At 39.0% G+C, this 22290-nt stretch overlaps 1 protein-coding gene and 2 pseudogenes across 4 annotated transcripts; 1 reads left to right on the forward strand and 2 right to left on the reverse strand.

Moving 5' to 3' along the window:
* The first annotated feature begins 2910 nt into the window (after window positions 1-2910).
* Window positions 2911-9496, forward strand: LOC102719510. 4 transcript variants are annotated; one of them, XM_040526774.1, is made up of 10 exons: window positions 2911-3324; window positions 3461-3604; window positions 3704-3834; window positions 6286-6453; window positions 6532-6662; window positions 8079-8196; window positions 8258-8347; window positions 8430-8498; window positions 8603-8680; window positions 9054-9496. In XM_040526774.1, exons 1-10 carry the CDS (start codon window positions 2928-2930, stop codon window positions 9060-9062), a joined length of 1335 nt encoding a protein of 444 aa, XP_040382708.1. In that variant the 5' UTR covers window positions 2911-2927; the 3' UTR covers window positions 9063-9496. The 4 variants fall into 4 exon arrangements, with proteins under 4 accessions (XP_040382708.1, XP_040382709.1, XP_015696100.1 ...); XM_040526775.1 differs by having other exon boundaries at window positions 2912-3324; window positions 6292-6453; XM_015840614.2 differs by lacking the exons at window positions 2911-3324; window positions 3461-3604 and having other exon boundaries at window positions 3625-3834; window positions 6185-6453.
* Window positions 9497-10830: 1334 nt separating this feature from the next.
* Window positions 10831-11788, reverse strand: LOC107304697 (annotated as a pseudogene).
* A 4832-nt stretch (window positions 11789-16620) lies between these two features.
* LOC102719790 lies at window positions 16621-19940 on the reverse strand (annotated as a pseudogene).
* Between the last annotated feature and the right edge of the window lie 2350 nt (window positions 19941-22290).

Consider the following 22290-nt stretch of genomic DNA (forward strand, 5'->3'; position numbering starts at 1 on the left):
AAGACCACCCATATTGTTTAATTTGTTTTCCAATGCACAATTTACCATTCTGAATTATAAGCTTTTTATGCTCATACGTTTCCCAAATTAATCGTACATCAATCACAATTTGCCATTCCTAACTTGATACGTAATTTGTTTTCAAAACTTATTTTTAAAATTATTTTAGATTATAAAATTAAAATTAACTTAATCGTACACGTAGTGAGAAAAAAACATACATCAATCACAATTTACCATTCCCGACTTAATATGTAATTTATTTTTAAAATAAAGAAGCAGAGAAGTGAACTCAGGACCATGGGGTTATACAATGGCCTACACTGAGGTTGAACGCAAGTTTGATTAACTAGCACAATGCCCGTGCTCAGTAACGGAAAAAAAAATCATTTCAAGTAAAATTTTATTAAAATATATGGTATATATTTGTATATGTACGTATATGTATATATAATATATGTCATGTGTATATAATTCAATGATAGTCGAGTCCCATGGAAACATTTACTTCCTATGTATTTTAATAAACAATGGTGTTTAATTCTTTAGCACATGTTTGACCATTCGTTTTGTTAAAAACTTACATAATTATTATTTATTTTCTCTAATTGGATTTATTACTAACTGTATTTTAATTATAATTTATATTTCTGTATATTTGCACAAAATTTTTTATTGATTAAACTTGTGCAAAAAAAAACAACAACATTATGTATTAAAATACGGAGAGAGTATTAACCTTCACTCAAAAAATATCGCATGGCTAAATAATCACGAACAATATATTGGCTAAATAATCATGAATAATATATCTAATGCTAACGGTTGGCACCATGAGACAAACTAATTAATTAGGGGCTATTGCATAACTGACTCTATTTTGAAAGCTAACTACAAATCTGACTTTTTTTTTGGCTTTGCATATTTGATCCCGTTTTTTAAAAATGAAGACGCCGTTTGACCTTACTTAGTAACCACTGTGAGTTAGAGGCGGAAAAAGAATTAAAAAAAAGAAAAAAATGGCAAAAAGACTAATATACCCTCGCTCTCAAGCCCTATCTGCTGTGTCTCTCTCACTCTCTCTCTTCTCAGTCGACAGGCACCAGAAGGCAGGAGGGGGCTGCGGCGGTGAGCAGAGGCGGCGGCGGCGGCGGCTCGCGGCCACGGCGGCAGCGCATGGCGGTTGCGCGTGCGGGGGACGCTCGCGGCAGCGGCTCGGCGGCTGCGGGCAGCGCGGCTCGCGGCGGTGGCTGCGTCCGGCACGCGGCGGCCGCGGCCAGCAGCTCGCGGGGACGGCTCGCGAGCAGGGGCGATGCTTTCCTTTAACTGCATGTAAGCTGTAAAGATTGGGAGCAGCAATACATGCCTTTGTTCTTTGCTTGTAATCATCTCACTCGATCGCTCATCATGTAAAGATTTGGGTGAATGAGCATCATGTTTGTTCTGTGGGATCCAATTTCTTGCTACCGCAAAACTACGATAAGATGGGAGTATATTGTCACTGTATGCAATTTGATAATTTTGGGCAATATGCTATCAAAATTTAGGCAAAACCATATCACAATTTTGTTAAATTAATTCAATTTTGAGCTAAATTTAGTTTAAATTTTAGTACCATTTGTCAATTTAATCAAACTTAAGTCAAATATCAAACAAATTTGTCTCAAATATTAAACATAAATTATGACAATTAAATTATTTGTTAAACGGACAAATGTGCAAAATTGGGCCAAATGTGTAATAAGCATTTACAGAGTAGGATCAAATATACAAGGGTAAAAATATCCACTCATGTCTCATTTAACACTGTTAGGCTCACTTGACAGACTAGAGTCAGTCGGTCGCTTCAAATTTGAAAAATAGGTCAAAATTATAAAGTGAAAAAAATAGAGTCAAATGTGCAGTTAGGTTTTAAAATAGAGTCAAGTTATGCAATAGCCCTAATTAAGGGATTAATAATTAAATACTATAAAAAATAATGATATATTTTGAGAATGATTTAGGTGATAATTTTTTGGTTTTAAAATTTTCAATCTATTGCCTTGATATATCTGACGATAGAAAAAATAACAAACAATGTATGTGTTGCATCGCTACATCATCGACCCGGGTTGGCTGGTGCTGAAAAAAAAATCAAATACATGTGCTGCATTGCTAGAGTTACCCCTTTTCGAACAGCAAGTGAATAAGGGGTTGTTTGTATCAGGAATTTTTTCTGTCTTTGGTCACATCGGATGTTTGGACGTTAATTAGAAATATTAAATATAGACTGATAACAAAACTAGTAGCATAAATAAAGACTATTTTATTAGATAAAATTTTTAAGTCTAATTAATCCACGATTAGCAAATGTTTATTGTAGCATCACATTCGCTAATCATGGTCTAATTAGGCTAAATAGATTCGTCTCGTGAAATAATCTAATATTATGGATATGTTTTATTAATAATCTATATTTAATAACGGAGACTTGGAGCCCCTAAGCTTCTTCAGCTCTTCCAGCTTTACACAGTAAAACATTATAGCCGAAGAGATATGTTTCTAGTCTAAAACGAGCGAATGAAAATACCCAAACTGGCTCGCCACAAACTGATGCACGACCAGGACCCGGTGGACATCGCCCACTGCCCAGCAACAACACGCACGCGTACGCGATCGGTGCAGAGTCCCCGAAACACCAACGACAAGCGCCGACCGCGCTAACGAATTCGATCGAGCCCAGAAGCTTCGGACCCCGTGCGCCAACTCGGAGACATGGCGTACGCCGAGTGCGCGGCCCGTGGAGGCCAGGCCTGGCGAAGCAGCCATACGGCCCAGGACGACGTGCCAAACTTTTTATAATAGTGCAGAGGCGGACTTGGGGATAACGACGCAAGACCTACCGCCTCCGCCTCCGCCTCCGCCGACGCCACTCCACTCCACCGGCGATGCCACGCAAACCGAGGGCGTCGACGCGGGCGGCGCGACCTCCTCCCCCTTCCCCTCCCCCTTCCCCTTCCCCTTCCCCTCGCCCCGCCGAGAGTGGGGAAAGCCACGCACCGGCGGCGGTCAGCGGAAGATGGACTCGATCCAGAGCGAGGGCTCTAGGGTTGGATACCGCGGAGCACCCTAGAGCCGGCGGTGGCGGGGGCGCTCCGGCCGCGGCGCCTCCGACTACGAAGAGCAGCAGTACTGGTATGACCTTGGCCTCGCGGCCGCTCCCTCTTCGCTACCCGCCTTATCCCACATTACCACCGGGGAAGCGTCCTACCAGAAAACATGCGGATGCTGTCTTGAAGTGGATAGATGAGCGCCGCAGGGTCGCCAAGCTCTCCAAACAACAAGGTTCAATCTCGATCTCACCTTCCCTTGCCCGACCCAAATCCAATCTCTCTTTTTTTTTCCCGTTCGTTCTGCAATTTAATCTGTTTTTCTACTCTATTATTCATGGTCACCGATTGGTCTCCTTCTCGATCTTTAGCTCAACGTAAAGATATCCCGACTCTCAGGGATGATCCTGAGCACAGTGAGCCCCTCACTGATGATGCCGTGGTCAAACCACCATACAAAGCCATGGTGCGCCGTGTGGCTCGCTCTGTTGTCGGTGTTTCATCCAAAATTCCTGGTAAAATCACCATATATGCTTTATTATTATTATTGTGCATACCGTCGATTCCTGCTCGTACCTACTGATAAATTGAGAGAGAGATTCGATGGCTTGAAGATGGGGAATTAATTTCCCAATGCACTGGCGTCATAATCAGTTGGGAGGGGACTACCAAACGCGCCAAGATCCTGACTGCTGCTGCTGCTGTTTGTGACTTCCGCGGTGAATTACATAACCCAACACTCAAGGTACATAACTCTTCTTTGAAATATATACTAGTAATCATGCACGTGCAATGCTGCATGAAAAATCCACAGGATGTGACTCTAAACAATGAATTCAGAAACATTGGAGAAGCATGTTTACCCACTGAATTCAAATATATTCCTCTAAGCTCATGTTTAGGCAGTAATCTAGACTTTAAAAGTACATGCATTCCAAGTCCGTGCTAATTCAGATAGTTTCTATACATGGTGTAATATGAATTCAGTATGAAGTTGTAAAGATCATGTCCTAATAAAGGTCTAAGAACAGTAATATAATATTTCAGCATACATATCTAGTATAGCATGAAGTTATAAAGATCGGATCCTAGATTTCAGGATAGTGATGTATTACAAGACAGTGATCTACCTGAAGTTGTAAAGGTCAAATCTGGGATTTTCAATTGATACAGTATTTACAAAATCATTTTGAAATTATCAAAGTGATCAATTACTGCCCTAGACATGCATAAGTACATAGAATAAACTGATCCTTGTATACATCAGCAAATAGAATTTTGCAGCTAGCATCCTAATCATGTATTTATGGGGCGACCCACGTAGATCAAAGCTGATAAAAGGACATTGCTATTCTCAGCTTAAATTGAAGGAATTAAATCTATATTTTCAGTGATTCCTTGGACTTCTCAACTGGAATGTTGCACATGATGCTAGCCCTGCAGCTCAAAATGGTCCCTAGAAAAAATAACTAAAAAAAATTGCTTTCAACCTTTCAAGTTACCATCTTAGTAAGGTTATAAACATCGAGCAAGTAGCAACACAAGCTCATGTAATCAGTAAACCATGCAAAATAAAGGAAAAGTATAAAATTAAAATACTGGTTAAGAATAGACAAACAGATCATCCTTTCATAGAAGAAAGCCAGTACCCGTCTCTCAGGAGGTACTGCTACAGAAACAATTTTCCTAGGCCCTCGGCCTTCCTCTCCTAACCCAAACTCTTCAGAAGAACTACCACATTCTCAGGATATGGTGAGCTAAAACTGTCTTATTTAAGTACATGTGTTCATATTTGGTGTTAAGTGTGCAACCATGCTATTATCTCGTAACAATAAAAAGAAGCACCTCAAGTTAAAAGAACAAGATTTTACTTCCCACCCAAAAAACCTAACATGATACATGATTATATAGTACCATGCCCATGCTCCAATGCAGTAAATATAACCAAAAAAGCACATATGGATAAATCCTCCACACACCTAATACCGAGCAAATTTTCTAATAGGAAAATTCCATCAAGTAGCCGGTCCATAATAAGAAAAGGCTGGTAACGAAATCGATATAGATAAATGTTATGTGTTTCTATGAACAACACGATAACAACGCACCACAAGTAGTTGAGTATTAACCGGTTTTATTCTAGTTTAGTTCCAAAAGGAAGCAGAACCTGTCACAGATAGACTAACAGGATGATAATGTCGTTGCCTGTATATAGTCTATGTATCTATGCTGCATATCTCATAACTGTAGTTGATAATGTCGTCGCCTGTAATTGGTTTAATCTTTTGAATTACCAACTGCTGTTACTTAATCCCTCTTCGTTTATCATCTGAGTTTCATTGGCATTGCTGTTAAATTGGGAAGTAATTGCTCACTGTAGCTGAACTTGCTGAATTTTAGAAATTGAATAGGAATTATGAGGTATTTCAATACAACTTGGACTGTTTGGCCAAATAAATCTGGTTATATTGCCCACTTGTTGCCGTGCATTCCATAGGCCTCTTTCCACCTAATGTGAGGCCACACCAGAAATTCATATCATTTGCATGTGCTCTACAAACCAAATTATGTAATGTCAAGCACCCCATGAAACAACAATTGTGGTAATGGGAAATATCTTATCACATATCTTTTTAAGTTTACATTGACACACACACTAACTTCTTCCACTAACATATCAGCTCTCGAAACTCCTTTGTCAGCATGTTAATTCCCTTTATGCCACAAGGGCACAAAGAAGAAAATCCCGTCATCCTCTAAACTTCTTAAAAGATAATTGATTTAATTACCTTGTCATGAGCCTTTTCAAAATTATTTGCACCCAAGCCTTCCCTTGATTTCCTCAATGCCCTTGTCAAGTCGATGAGCTTTGCAAGGTAGAACCTTTAGCTCGCATGTATCAGTATTGTTTCTTGTGAAAGTGAGTAACAACACTGCATGTTTGTCTCACTATGGCTTAGCTGCCCATACCTAGCATGCTGCATTGGAGATTCTATTATTATGAGATGTGTATGCTATTTCTTATGATTTCATTTTTTTCCCATTAGTCCCTTTTATACAAATTAACTATAGTTGATCAAGTTTCAAATCTTCAGCTGTCTGTTCAATGCCAAATAAGACTATCACAGAAGGACAGTTGTTATTCTTCAATGTGCACTATGGTATCGCCCTTTTGGAGGTGATAGTAGACTTCCAGTTGCAGGTCCCTTCTTTTGGGCCAGGCGCATACTTTGGGCAAGACATATTTTCATTGGGTAGGGATGAAAACATGTCCTTAGGGGTCAGTCATGGAACAATTTTATGGCTGGATTATCCTGTGCTATTGAGGAACCACTACATGTTTCTGAGTTGTGATATTCCTGAGGTATTGATGCATTATTATGTTCGCATTTTAGTGCATTATTACTTTCTCATTTAATTTAAAAGTATCTCTTTGATATAGGGTGGTTCAGGAGGGCCGGTGATTGACCATGGTGGCGATATCATTGCGATTGCATTTGATATAAACCCAGGTCCAGTTGTTACCTCTATCAATACAATCATGACTTGCATTGCGATGTGGGACCAGTTTAGGTTTGTTCTCTTCTCTTACATGGTTGTTATCCAAATGTAAAATTTATAGGCAGCCATTATTGTTTAAACAGTGCATTATCACCTTGTGCCACTCTGTCAACATCCTATCAGCTAAATACACTGTTTTAAGTGCTAGAAAGTATTTGATGGTGTTTACTGATGACAACTGTTTGAATGTGATCTAGTTTGCTCATTGATCATTACAATGCCATGCTGTGCATGAACTATGATCAATTAGGCAGTTATCTCACTTATGGTAGATTTCTTGATGTATCTTTTGTCTCTTGTTCACAAAAGGTTTTTCTTGACTTTTATTTGCTGGTTATGTGTTTAAGCATTTATCGTTGTATTTAATATTTTATTGAATCAAAGTATGTGCACAAATTATCGAGGTGTGAGTGACACCATCACCACAACTAGGTCTATAACTATAAGAAACCTGTCTGGCATTTGTTTTGATGTTATCCTTTGTTTGCTAGATCATTAAAATTGGGCTCATCATTTAGATTCTGTAAACTGGATGATAATGTCAATGTTCAAATATGGGATAGATTGCATTTAGGAAGGGCGAGCTATTTAAATCTACCTCTGGTTCAGTGCAGCACACTTTACTGCTTTTATTGCTTAGATCTTACGTAAGGAAAAAATGTATTCAAAATGTAGGAGTGGCTCCATACAATACTACCATACTATAATTTATGCGTTTATTTATTAGAGAAAATATCCTTATGAAGACTAATTTATTCCAACATGCCAAAATATGACCTTCCATTTATGCTTGCTGACACACCATCTAGTTTGTTCCCTGTTACCCTTATAGCACCACCATCCATCTTCATCATGATTTCTCCTCCTCCTGGCTATTGCATTTTTTGTTTGCATGTAAAATCGGAATCCCCATTCTGCTAAATGTCAAGCCATGAATTGGCTACGGTTGCATAACTAAAACATCTCGAATCCAACTCTCTAAGGCACTAACTGCACCGCGTGCCACTGCTATTCCCATTGTCGCCTCATGCCCAACATTTACTGCCATTCCAGCTTCGAGCATTGTAGCCCCAACACCACTGATGTCGTCACGTTGCTGCTCAATGCCCTATATGGTCGCTGCTAGGGGCACATGTCTCTTGTACCTAGTTTGTGTTCATAATAAATTTTATCGAGGATAAAGGGTAATGAATTGGATGCCAAGATGCAACCAGTTTGATGGTATGGGGGCAATTACCCCATTCCTATACTTAAAAAATATACCGATTGGATGATGGAGCAGTCAATACATCCTCATACCAATGTGCCTTCTAAACCAAAATGATGTAGTACTGTTGTGTTATGGAGCACTTGTACTTGTATTAGCCAAAAAAATATCGTATAAATTTGACTTTTGGAGCTGATGAACTAAATCCAACTCATTTTTAGACGTGTTTCTCGCCCCATCCTTGGCATGCAATTGAAGTCAGTGGAACTACTGGATGTGTCCAGACAGGAGGAACTCTCTATTGACTATGATATCACTGGTGGTTTCATTGTGAAGCAGGTATAATAACTATTCTGTCCTGATATTTTTCTTGTAGTTTCTGACTCTTTTGGTCTCATAGGTGATAGTTGAATCTGCTGCTGAAAAGCTTGGTATTAGACGAGGGGATGTTATTGTTTTTCAGGATGTTTGTTGTTCTACTTTACCTCAGGTGATAAAAAATCTTAGTTTATTAATCAATTAACTATATCCATAAATTTCGTATGGTTTATATGCTATTACACTCTGAACAGTTAGAAGACTATCTCCTTTCTCTTGGTTGGCGATACCTGCAAGGGATGCACTCGACAACAGATCTCAAGGTACGCTAACTATATGTGTAAATAAAAAAAACGTTACTTGGTTCTTTAGTATTGAAAGGTAAAAGCGAAAAAAAGGTTGAACACCCATGTTTCTGTCTATGAAGGTTGAAGTTCATAATCTCTTCGACTCATATAGGGAAAGCATTACTTTCCCTGTACAGTTCTCTGATGCTTCTAAACAGGTAACTAGTTAAACAATTGTAGTAATGCCTTACTTTAGTATTTGTTATCCCTAACTTTTATCCTCAACCACTGCAGTTAGTTGCATCATAGGGACAAGAAAATTATGTTGTTGTAACTTTTGTGGTATGGCTTCTTATAGTCTGAAACATTAATTAGTTTCATGATCAACCCATGTAGCCAGATTTAGAATTCAAAGTTTATAATAGCTAACCTGACGACAATTATAATAGTCATTCAGTCTGGATACGTTTATTTTTGGCATAGCTAGTTGGATGACTCAATTAGACAATGGTTTGATTTGGATATTGCAAGGCATCTATCTTTTAGGACTGTAAAATTATTCGTGGAACTGACGAATGTTTTGGAATGTAGGTTTACTGATGGTGTAAGACTTAAGTTGGCTATAGTAATGACTGACCAAGGAGAGGGATGTCTACTTGTGCTTTTGGGATAATTTCGCAAGGCCTCCTACCAGCAATGCAACCTCATTGTCTAAATGGTTGTGCTGATTTTTTGGATGAGATTTTTGTAAGAAAGGTGTTACTGCGCCTCATACGCTCTTAACAGAAGATAATGTCCCCCAGTATAACACACACAATCAATACATCATGGGCACGCGGGCACACGGATGTTCCCTCTAACGACGTGCTACTATATTATTAGAGGAGCTGAGTATCTATCTGTGTATGTCTCAGTTTAGCTGGTTTATACTAAAGTCCTTGTCAATATATAGCACTATTGGGTCGCATCAATCACTTTTCATTTAGGTGGTGATTCTGTCTTTTGTAAGGAAAAAAACCAAATGACATTAGAAACGAAAAATAATATATGAATATAACTTATATATATTAGCTATTTAAAAACAAATGCCAAAAAATAATTTTTGATGAATAATTCTTAAAATCAACTCTAAATTTAAGGTTGAAAATTTAAATTTCGGTTTGTAAGCATAAGTTTACACACCAAAACATATTAAACTTCTGAACATATGCATAAAAACATTTTCCTTGTGTTGAATTTGGTGGAGCCCTGAAAAAGTGAATTGAGCGGCTATGTAGAATCATCCATTAGTTTGCTGCCTGACAAGAATGATTTTATTTTGTCTTGTGCTAAATCAATGTCAATCACATTGCCATGTTCAGTACACAATTATGTTCAATTATGTATGATGGGTGGGTTTGATTGAAGTTTGTTATTCACATCAGCTAATATCTTTCCATATGTACCACCAGAACCTAGGTTGACTTTGGTGAGTTGGACAGTCCTGTGGTAAATTCTTGAGACCACCTGCAATGTGTCCTCAGACACATGGCTTAGTAAATCAGTTCATGCATGGTTAGTCAGGGTTCAAGAGCTAAGAACACCTGTGACGAGTCAACGACACAAATTCTGTACCTTGCAAATCAATCGTTCGTTTGGTCTCAATATACTACTCATACTACAAAATGTAGTAGAAGACCTTTATCCTTCGTAGTAAGTTGTGTGTTTCCCTATATTTTGTAGTTAATAAATAGCATTTTCTCTCTACCAGCTCAAACCAAACACATTACTTTTGTATTAGGCAGGAGCATTTTTAAAGTCATGGTGGCCATTAACTTAGAATAAATAGGAAGTACCAACGGGAGAGAGGCTGTGTAGCTCTTTCCCAATATTGGGATTACAGAGAGATCATATGAACATAACATTACTAAGGAGAGAGTGCTTAAGAAAGAGTAAAGGGAAGAGAATCTAACTCTCTTCTAAACAAGGTTTGCATAAATCCACATGCAGAACTTGGACTGATACTTGCCACTATTGTCTAAGGCAATCAACATAACAGAAGTAAACAGCTAAGGTTTAGTTATAATTAAATAGGTTTTAGGGGCTTCCCGGCTTATCTCTAAGGGGCATCCCTAGTAATTTTCTCCCTGGCCTCCTGCCACAAACACTCCCCAAAGACCTGAAAAATTGAAGTGAAATTGTGGATCGCTACAAGTCTAATAAATATGCAGATCAATGATTAGAAATGAGTACCATTAATTAAGAAATTGAGTAGCCTACTCATCCTGCTCGTCAGTACAGTCCGGCGGCAGCTGAAATAATAATAATAAAAACCTATTACGGTGCTTGAAAATACTAATGCATAGCATTTAGTTGTTTCGAAATTGTATCAGCTTACATTATCTAATGCTGTGGTTAGGAAGTGTCTGACATCATCCAAGCTAATACAATACCCAAATTGGGATTCATCGTCCACCCCATGATAAACAGCGAGGAAATCGCAATTGCCATTCAGTATTGGGCTTCCTGAGAACCCAGCAGCACAATAAAACTGAGGAACCTCCATAAGCAGCATAGTATATCCTTTTTTATTTATGCTGGTGAGAACATCATATGTTCTATAAACACAATTTGCATTGCCCCAAACTGATGAATTCACTCGTAGTGGAGGCCAGCCTTGCATGAGGACAGGCTCATCTTGCACAGGAGGCGAATTAGACATCCTAATCACAGGATGCTGAGATGAGCATGCAACAAACCCTCCATCATCCACATCATGCAAGCGCAGGTTGTTTTCGTTTGTTTCAAGAAGAAGCAAATCCCTTTGGGTATCAACTGCAACCACCCCTGCAGAAGAGTATGATCTCAGACAATTCTGAAACACTCTTATCAGGCTCAGCCTGCTTAAGGTATGCCTCCTGATGTGTGCAAATGACACTGAACGTGAATACCTGATTGAGGTCTTCTGCACTAACTTGATGCACCCCTTTCTTGTAAACAGTGTCAACCGCATGTGCTGTAGTTAGTATGTACATACTGTTGCCGCGCTTCTCAACAAGGAATCCCGTCTGTTGCCTTTGTCCAAACTTTGGCAAGTCCTTTCTCTTATGCGTTTCAACATCTGTCTTCTTGTAGGTTTTGCCTCTTTTGTTTGGTGGCAACAAGGCATTTGTCAATTCGACGTAATTAGTCAGAGTCTCAATGTTGTCCTCCTCTTCATAGAGCACAGCCACCTCAACACTGAAAATTGAGTGGGCAGCTGTAGTAGTGATCCAATTTTGGTTAACGCTGACGCTGCTGGTAAGGAGATTGGGTCGTCGAGGCCCGTTGTTGTTCAGATCAGCCATTTGCAACTAGTTTAGCGAAGGAGAAAACAGTACATTGTTAGTTTAAAAAGAATCAAAAGCAGTAAAGAGTATACTTACAAAGAAATATGCACACTTATGGCCAAAACTATTTCAGCTAGCTAGTCCACAAAATTTATGCTAGAAGTGAAAAAGTAACACTCTAAAGGGATGTTTGTTTTGAAATTGCAATATTCATGTAGATACGGTATATCGCACCTCAAGTCAAATCAAATGGGAAAAATCCTGGGGCAACTTAGAGGGGCTTATCAAGTAGGCTTACATTAGTAGCTAGGGTGTTAGCTTTCACCAACAGAAGCAACCAATGAGTTTTTTTTTTATTTGAGTGTAACTAGCTAAAAAAAATCAGAACTTGTGAGCTGAAGACAAAACTTGCAAACAACTTAAAGTTTTATTTGATATCGAGGTAGTATCATATCGTCAAATACTGAATGCCAATACAACAATAAAGTAAATAAAGTGGCAGTACACCATCAGATAAGTCGCAGTGTGCAGTATCCTCAAATATGACTAACATTATGATACAGTTCTATGAATAAACACATGATTAATGGATCATATTACCAAAAAAAAAAGGACACTTCATAAAGAAAACGAGATTCATTTCTGGAACTGACTAGGGTAAAAATGCAGTTTTTTTCACAGGTTATGAGACAATTAGTGGAAACTTCTAATCAATTAAAGGAGCGAACCTAGAATTCCGCCACAGCCCCCACACTAAAGCATGACTAAGAGTAAAATACATTTTTTTTTCATGATACAAGATAGCATAAAACATTCCTTTTAATGCAAGTTTGCCTCTTCCAATGGTATATTAAAGACACCAATAGACATACTAGTATGTTATTACTTGGCAAATTTGAGAACAAAAATTTTAAATACTACTAGTAACTAGTACTATTAAAGACGCCACCCATTTTATTCCATAAGTAGTGATGATATATTCATATCCTAGAAGTCAAACTAAAGACAATTCAAAAACTATCTCTATCACTCATGAAACATGACAGCAAAAATACCAGGTTATTGCCGTTTAAGAAACGAAGAGGAGTTTGGTTGGAACTGGATTGTAGACTTGCAGTGTTGGAGTATAAAATGATTCCAGTGTCCTATTTTTATTCTCGTCATATATAGCTCTCTTAATCCGCGGTAATTAGCAAAGCACCGCGGCTGCTGCTTGCCCCAGCCTACCGATGTGATCATGTGAGTTTCTTGTGGACGATTTCTTTTAGTATCATCTATAAAGAATAGTACACCCTAATCATAATTGCAGCAGTGGTGTGCTGCACTGCTGCTGTTCCTAAAAAAATAATTAAAAATAGGGAGTGAGGAATTAGTATTTTAATTTGCCCTTTGCTTGAACTTACTATGACATACTCCTATATAGGACTACGGGGATGCACTGGTCGGTTAAAAAAAGTGGAGCTAAGATTCACTCGTAAAGAAAAGAGAGAAAAACCAGGATTTACAAGACAAACGTGAAAAGAAAGAATGCATCATAGTTTAGGCAAGGGTATACAAAGTAAATGAGAAAAATAAAGGAAAAATGTGCATTTCAATTAGTTTGTTAGGAAAGGGTATACATGTGAAGAAGAAGAAGAAGAAAGAGTGTGTTAGGGATTACGGAAAAGAGAAATAAAAACAAAAGAAAAGACAAACAACGTATCTTAAGAAAAGAAAAAAAACAGCTGATGTTTATTGGAGAAAAAAAGCTTACCAACCGGCAGCCAGTGGATGAATAGCAACAACCAATAGCACGAGCACAAGAAGAACACGCCGCAATAAGAGAGAGAGAGAGAGAGAGAGAGAGAGAGAGAGTCCTTGTGTTTGACTGGATGTACCAGTGTAGGTGAAGCCGAAGGCAGCCTTTTCAAGAGCGGGAAGCGCTAGCTAGCAGGGAGATAATTTAATTCATGAGGTCTTGGGTGCTTGGATTCCTGCTGCTCCTGCCTGTTGGTTGTCATCCTCTTCATGATCACCAGATCTTTCTTTGGATTCATTCATACAGAGCTCCACTCCACAGTGCTGTCTTCTTGGGCTCGCCTTGTGGTCAGTACCCAAGCATCTGCTTTACCTGCTGTAATTTCTTGGATGAGAGATGGGCGAAGCTGGATAGGATAGCCTAGAAGAGGAATATTCTACGGGAGCGGGGGTGGGGGCAATTTTCACCCGCGGAGATTCGGGTCTGAGGCCCCGGTTTGGGTCAGGGGCGGGTTCGGGGGACGGTTTCCCCCCGCGGGGACCCGAGGATGTCATTTAGACTTTAAAATATAGCACTCAAAGGCCCAGCAGACAAAAAGCCCATGTATCAACCCTAACCCTAGCTGTAGTCTCTCTCTCTCCCTCACTCTCTCTCACTCTCAACTCTCCTATTCACCAGGCGGAGGCGCCGGCGGCGACAGCAAGCAGTGGCGCGGCAGCCCGACATAGTGGGGTGGGACGGCGCGGTGCGGGCGCGATACGACTGCTCGGTGGGTTGGCGACGCTGGGCGGCGGCGGTGCGGCTAGGCCGCGCGATGGCGATGTGGGGCGGCGGGGGGCGCGGTGCAGCGGTATGGCTGGGCGACACAACGGCGACGCGACTGGGCGGCCTCGGCGGCGCGACGACCGGGCGGTGGCCTTGGCGGCATGACGGCCGGGTGGCGGCGCGACAGCTTGGCGGCGGCCTCGGCAGTGCTCCGGCCTCTGGCGACGGGCGTGAGTCTCCTCTATCTCTCTGTTGTTTGTCGGTTTGTTGTTTCTCGGGTACGTCGGGTCCCCGTTCGGATCCAGGGATCCATTGGGGCCAGGGGTGGGGGCAGATTTCACCTCGATTTTGTTTTCGGGGCCAGGTCTGGGGATGAACTTCAGGGATCGAGGCCGGGGCCGTTCTTGCCCAACCCGGCCCCAACCCGCCCCGTTGCTACCTCTAGCTGGATGAGCTCATCCACCTTCACTAACGGTGTTCATTAGTGATTCTTTATAGATAATTAGTGTGTTTTGTTATTAATTAGTAATTAACAAGTTTAAATTAGTGTTAATTAGTGATGATAGATATATTTCAGTGTTAATTTGTACTAATTAGGATACTCCCCCTGTACTCGTTTACTTATCATCATTGACCATTACTATTTTAACTTTGACCATTAATAACATTTAAGCGATCATTTGATAATCAGTGAAAGTTATACGGTCATATGTTTATATGTCATACATCGCTAATATAATATATTTTTTGATATTCACTATATTTTTCCCAAAAATACAAATGGTCAAAGTTACGAGATGAATAGTAACGGGTGTCAATTATTTTAAACCAGAGAGAGTAATATTTATGTTGATTAATTAATATTATTATTTATTAGTAATTAAATATGTTCATCTCATCCATCCAACCAAACAAAACATTATATCATCTCATCCATCCAATCAAACATAAATTTGGATTACCATATCCCTAAAAATATGGATGGTCATATTCCATCCCATCCTGACCACCAACCAAACGCACCTAAAGCAATTTTCTAGCATGAAAGTGAGTTTAATTTGCAAGCATGAAAGTGGGTTTTTCACTCTTGAATGCAGGAAGAGCTCTAGGCTGGGTTCAAAGCTGACCATTGAGTAAAACTCTTTTTTTTTTTCGTATGCATGTTTCCAAGTTATTAAACGTATTTTTATGAAAAAAGTTTTACATAAAAGTTATTAAAAAAATCAGATTAATTTATTTTTAAAGTTACCAAAGCTAATACTTAATTAATTATATGCTAACGACTTTTTTTTACATGGGATGATTTGACAAGGTGGCAACCTCAACATCGAACGCCCCCTGGACCTTAAAGTTTTCTCATAGTCATCCGGGGATTCAAGTGAGGAGATCCTGCCTAACGTGAGTATATACCCGGCCTCGTCCCTGTGATCCTGCGCCAGGGAAACAAGAAGAAGGTAGTAACAAATGCTATGAGCTGTCTCCTCAACTCCAATTCCAAGACCATGATGGGTAGCACTTTACTCCACTGTGTAGTGCTGTACTCCTATTTTACGTGTTGAGAGAAGCTCAACCATTTGATGCAAAGAAGCCAAACAGTCTCGCCGTACGTGGTCTGTGAATATATTGGCAAAGAGTCAAACAGTTCGGCCGTGTCCTGTGAATGAATCATGGATGTGATTAGGAGCACTACTTAGGGCGTCCGCAATATTTATAGATAGTTGCTAGCTACAAAATGTACATGTCATGAGCAAAATAGCCAGCAGTCCAAAGAGCTAGCTATATTGCTAGCTATTTGCATTTTTAGTAGTTTCATACGCATAGAGAAAAAATAGATATACTGTGCACCATTTTTGTGGCTCACTATATGAAGGCTTAGTGACCAACTAAAGATAAACAACTGGTTGCATAGATCTTGACTCAAGGTATTTCATTACATGACCAACTAAAGATAAGCAACAGGTACAACTAAAGGTTTTTAACATAAAAATAAAATAAAATGTCCACACGTTACTATAAAATATGTAAATTGATAACATACTCAAGGCATACATATTTTTCTCATACCACAAAAAGCAAATTGAATAGTGCATCGTCGAGGTGTAGTCACCAAAAGCCAAAAGTCATTTCTAACCCAACAACCTTCTTCGTAGCCTGCTAGAATTCCAATCAACCTCATATCAACGATTCTGAAAAAAGAAAACATAAAGTAAGTCAGCTTACTCAATATAAATAACTGTGCTAATAAAAAACAATTCCATGAAAGATCTTACATGAGGTTATATAAAAAACGACTAGTGGGGAGCCCTATGGCCAAAACGTTGCCAAATGTGCTCAATTAAATCATCTTTTAGTTGAATGTGGACTGAGTGAGCACGAATAGCAGAATTTCTATGTCGAACATCATTGAAGCATGGGTTACTGTTTGAGGCCTTTTGAACTTCTGGAGGAAGAATAATTGATGCTCCAGAATTGCATTCAAATCAATAGGCTCCTTAGCCATTTCTCCCTCATCTTCCACTATCATGTTGTGGAGAATAACATAAGTTTTCATGATTTGTCTAATAATCCTTGTGCTCCAAGATCGTGCTAGACGACGCACAATATTGAAGCGAGCTTGCAGAACACCAAAAGCACGCTCCACATCTTTCCTTGCACCTTCTTGTTCTGCTGCATATACCTTTTGCTTTTGTAGTTAGGGTGAATTTATCGACTTCACAAAGGCTGCCTATTCTGGGCAAATTCCATCGGCTAGGTAATAACCCGTGTTGTATTGCCTACCATTGACAGAAAATTGAACCCACGGAGCTTCACCCTTTATCACCTCAAGAAACAAAGGGGACTGATTGAGCACGTTGATGTCATTATTAGACCCAGCAACACCAAAGAATGCATGCCAAATATGGAGGTCATGTGAAGCTACCGCTTCAAGGATGATGGTTGGGAATCCATACCGACCGGTGGTATATTGCCCCTTCCATGCTGTTGGACAATTTTTCCATCACCAATGCATGCAATCAATACTACCCAACATCCCAGGGAATCCACGAGACTCCCCAACTTGAAGCAGACGCTCCATGTCTTCAGTTGTAGGTCGTCGTAGGTACTGGGAGCCAAAAGCATCAATCACTCCTTGAACAAATTTTTCCAAGCACTCAAGGGCAGTTCTCTCTGCAACCTTTAAGTACTCATCAAGCATGTCAGCTGCAGTCCCATATGCAAGCATACGGATTGCTGCTGTACACTTTTGCAGTGGTGAAAGCCCCAGTCGATTAGTATAGTCTACCCTTTGAGTGAAATAGGGAGACCAACTACCTAAGGCATCCACAATGCGTAAAAAAACATTCCTTCTCATCCGAAATCTTCTACGAAACATAACATCAGAATAGAGAGGCTCTTCTGCAAAGAAATCAGCCACAAGTTGTTGATGAGCACCTTCACGATTCCTATTGATGTACTTTCTGGTTCGGCGCCTAGATGAACTACCCGCCAACTTTGCCTTAATCTTCGTAAAAATCCGGCCAGCAAGAGAGTCAAGGGTTTGTTGCTCAGCTGAGAACTCTTCTAAAGGGTCTACAGAATCATCGGATTGATCCAACATGTTTGGAGACAAGTTTAGAAAGGGGTATAGAGGTTGGAGACTTTGTGCTGCCTGCATATATAGATGCAGCTATATTGGTCATGTATATATACATACACACAAAAGTAATAATGCATTTTGACTATTACATTGAACTGTATTGGTACTGCATACCAATAATAATGACAGTGCATGATAATCCACAAAGCATTGACACTATATGTTGACTGACTGCATTTAGTGTTACTGCATGATATTTAGCAATGCATTTATACATGTTGACTGGCTGTAAAAATAGCAGTAAACAAAAATAAGGAACTACCTTAGTTACTGTTGCCAGTCAATTTCTCCCTTAGCATCTTTAGGGCAAGCACATGCTCAGCTCTAATATCCTCTGTCATCTCCCTAGTGTCCATGCACAAGAGTTTTTGATATGATTCTAGTAAAGCAGACTCCCTCCTAATCCTTGTTGTTTCAAACTTCTTATTAGTAATACGTTCCTGTGCCTTTAAGAAGTCTTCTTGTCGTTTTTCATTGCTGCTTCAATGTCAATGAATTTCTTCATGTCTTCATCTAAACGGACATCATCATCTTTGACTCTTCCTTTACCATTGTGTTGTTTCTTAGCTTTTTTTTTGTCCCTTTAGGAAGTTCCTTTTCTCGTACACCTGAGATGTCAATTGCCTCGTCTTCATCATCCAAACTCCTTTTATTTGGTTTTTCAAGTTCTTCCAAAATTGCATGTCACTTGGGTTCATCACAAAGAATCTTCCAGCAATGCTCAACTGTGAATGGGCCTTCCTTAGGATAGTCATTCAAATAAAATTGCTTAGCCATGTCTCTTAGCTGGTCATCTGAATATCCGCTAAGATAAATTGAGGTAGCCTTCTTCCAACATGCACAGAAAAAACCCACCCATCTCTTAATTTTTTGCCAGCGATCTTTGAGATGTTTCGCCTCTCTTTTTCGGTTTGTAGGTGTAGTTTTATTGTAGAGTTCATGTACATCACCCCAGTAGATCTCATTTTTCTTGCAATTCCCATTGATTGGGTCGAGTGAAACAACCATGCACTGACCTAAATTTAGCACACATGATTAGTTGCAAATTCATACATTTGTAAAGGTAAAAAAGAAAGTGAATGATACGATTTTACTTACTAGCCTCTCGTCCTCATCTGGATCAAATACTAGACGCTTTGCAGTCCTGCATCATTTCGCTCATCTAAGTTGATGATAGTTTTTCTTTTCGATCTATTTTTAGCATTTTGGTTTCCTGAACCATTTTTTGGTGGTGCCAATTGAGATTCATTTCCCATAGGTGGCCATGGGGACGAAAAATGAGGAATGAATGGTTGTCCAGTTTGTAGAAAGTTCATAAAACCACCAGGTGGATAGTAATACATACCACTGGAAAATTAAGCAAGCCATATCGTTACTTCTATTGAAACTAACATATCAAGTGAACTAACTATTTCTGAACATAATAAAATGACAACTAGTGCAACAAGAGAATTACATATAAAAAAACTTACCAATTTGTGGATGTGGCTGCTGAAGATGTGGCTTGTGGCAAAGGTCTAGGCCACCATGCTATAGAAAGTCATGCCATTCGGCCATTAGTTTAGAGAAATCATCCAGTTTTTAATGATGTGGTCATACATATGCACATGAATATCTAATACATGATAAATTTAAAGATTAATTGATAATGGTACTTCTTATTAGTAGATAGCAGTCAGGAGCACTTTAATATAATCTATTAATCGAACAAACACCAATTAATTAAACAAGTCAGACAACTAGCAAGGGATGCCGGCGGCGGGCGGCTAGCACCAAGCAAGCAGCAGCACACAGCATCAAGGCAGGCAACAGCACGCAGCAGCAAGGCAGACATGTAGCAAGTAGCGTCGACGGCCGACAGCTATCACCAGCTAGCAAAATCAATTACCTGCTTGACCTCTGTTACTAGGAATAGTAGAACCACCACCAAGAAATGTAGGAACCGGAGTAGGCACTTGATTCCCAGCAGCACGAGCGGATCCAGTATGATACGAAGGAGTAGATTCAGTCTGATATCGTGACGGAGCCATCTCTCGCTTGCTCTGGCGGCTCATCACCACAAGCAACAAATGGATTTCAGATCTTTGAATCACGCCCCTTGCAATGAATCATACAGATATGAATAGATCAGAGAAAGAGAGATGGAAAGAGGAACAGACCTTTCGTTTTGCAGGCTCTGGAAATAAATCGGAAGGACGAGAGCAGCTGGATTGGGAAGGATTGTCGCGCGCGGTGGACGCGGGAGAAAGGGGAGGATTCACGCGCAACGGACGGGGGAAAAGAAGGATTCACGCGCGCAACAGATCTGTATGCGGGAAGAAGTCCGACCGAAATCGCTAGTAGAAGGCGAGATGAGCAACAAGGGAATCGCTGGCTCGATTTTTCGTGCGTATTCTCTTTCCTCTGCGTAGGAAACATGCTGACGTGTACAACCAAATAGCTAGCTGACTCAGTCTTGTTGCGGACGCCATTAGGCCGCATTGGCCGTCCCTCACTAGTAACTTATCCCTTCTCGTTTTTCGTGCTCACGCTTTCCAAACTATTAAACGATATTTTTGTAAAAATTTTCTATAGGAAAGTTGTTTTAAAAATCATATTAATCTATTTTATATTTTTTAAAAAATTAATAATTAATTAATTATGTACTAATCTATTACTACGCTTTTTGTGTCATGGCATAAGTTAACTTACGGGCAAGAGCCGAACGCGGCCTTAGGGTCTTTAAGAGCAGGTACAGTAACATGCTATAAGTCAGCTATAAACATATTTTAAAGAGATAAGAAGAAAGAGAGAATGAAATGCGCTACTAATTTGTAGTTAGCTGCAGCACGGGCTCCAAGACATAGTGTGTATGACGAGTGGGACCATCTATTAATGTTTTGTATGTAACTATTGTATGAGTTGTATATTAGATTGACTATAGATGAATTGGAGCTAATAGTTGGCTACACTATTGAACTTGCACTTAGCAAACACTTTAGAGGTTGTTTGGATTTAGAGACTTATTTTAGGGGCTGTTTAGATCAAGTGACTTTTTTATAGTCCCTTGTCACATCGGGTGTTTGGACAAAAATTAGGAGTATCAAATATAGACTGATAACAAAACTAATTGAATAAATAAAGACTATTTTATTAGACAAAAGTTTTAAGCCTACTTAATCCACGATGATCAAATGTTTACTGTAGCATCATATTCACTAATCATGGACTAATTAGGCTCAGTAGATTCGTCTCGTGAAATAGTCCAAAGTATAAGTTAGGTTTTATTAATAATCTATATTTAATACTTCCAAACTTTTGATGTGACAGGGACTTAAAAAAAGTCAGTTGGAACCAAACAACCCCCTTATTCCTTAGGGACTTTTTTAAGTCTTTTGTCATATTAGATGTTTGGACGTTAATTAGGAGTATTAAATATATACTGATAACAAAACTAATTGCACAAATAAAGGCTATTTTATTAAACAAATTTTTTAAGCTAATTAATCCATGATTAGCAAATGTTTACTCTAGCATCATATTTGTTAATTATGGACTAATTAGGCTAAATAGATTCGTCTCGCGAAATAAAGTATGAGATGAGTTTTATTAATAGTCTTTATTTAATATTTTAAATTAATGTCCAAACATTCGATGTGACATAAACTTAAAAATAATGGGTCATAGGAAAACAAACACGACGCAGACTAACCAACAAGCAGTTCAGTCAAACCAACCAGCCATGAAAGATGGTCGGCCGGCGCGAGCATGTCGGCGCCGCGCGGGGTTTTTGGGGTTCGCCTCATTGATCGATCGCTCTCCCTCACCTGCCTGGTGTTCTGCACTGCTCCCTCGGTTTCATATGTTTAATTTTTTTAATGTTTAACCATTTATTTTATTTAAAAATTTATAAAAATATTATTTATTTTGTTTGTGACTTACTTTATTATCGAAAGAAGTTTAAGCACGACTTAACATTTTTGATATTTTTTTATATTTGTACTAAATTTTTAAATAAGACAAATATTCAAACGTTACCACTAAAAAATCAAACATCTGAGACAGAAGGAGTACATCCATTCTAATATGACGGTATTCTTGAATTTCTTCATCCAATTTAACCGTTCATTTTATTTAAAAAATTTATATAAAAAATAATCATATATAAAATACTATTTATGTTTTATTATCTAATAACAACAAAAATAGTAATTATGATTATCGATCGCTCGCTCGACTGGTGTTCTTTACTACATCCGTGCTAGAATAATTTATGGATTTCTGTGTCTAATATTTAACCGTTTATCTCATCTAAAAATTTATAAAAAATATTATTTATATTTATTATCTAATAACAATAAAAATAATTATTATTTTTTTTAAAAAAAGATAGACCATCAA

This window comes from Oryza brachyantha, chromosome 8 (genome assembly GCF_000231095.2).
Source record: "Oryza brachyantha chromosome 8, ObraRS2, whole genome shotgun sequence".
NCBI lineage: Eukaryota > Viridiplantae > Streptophyta > Magnoliopsida > Poales > Poaceae > Oryza > Oryza brachyantha.

Excerpts from the sequence above, each read along its gene's own strand:
- LOC102719510 (XM_040526774.1), top strand. The coding sequence starts at position 2,928 with ATGCCACGCAAACCGAGGGCGTCGACGCGGGCGGCGCGACCTCCTCCC. Across the intron at positions 6,663-8,078 it reads GCGATGTGGGACCAGTTTAG|ACGTGTTTCTCGCCCCATCC; the intron begins GTTTGTTCTCTT and ends ACTCATTTTTAG. Across the intron at positions 8,499-8,602 it reads ACTCGACAACAGATCTCAAG|GTTGAAGTTCATAATCTCTT; the intron begins GTACGCTAACTA and ends CTGTCTATGAAG.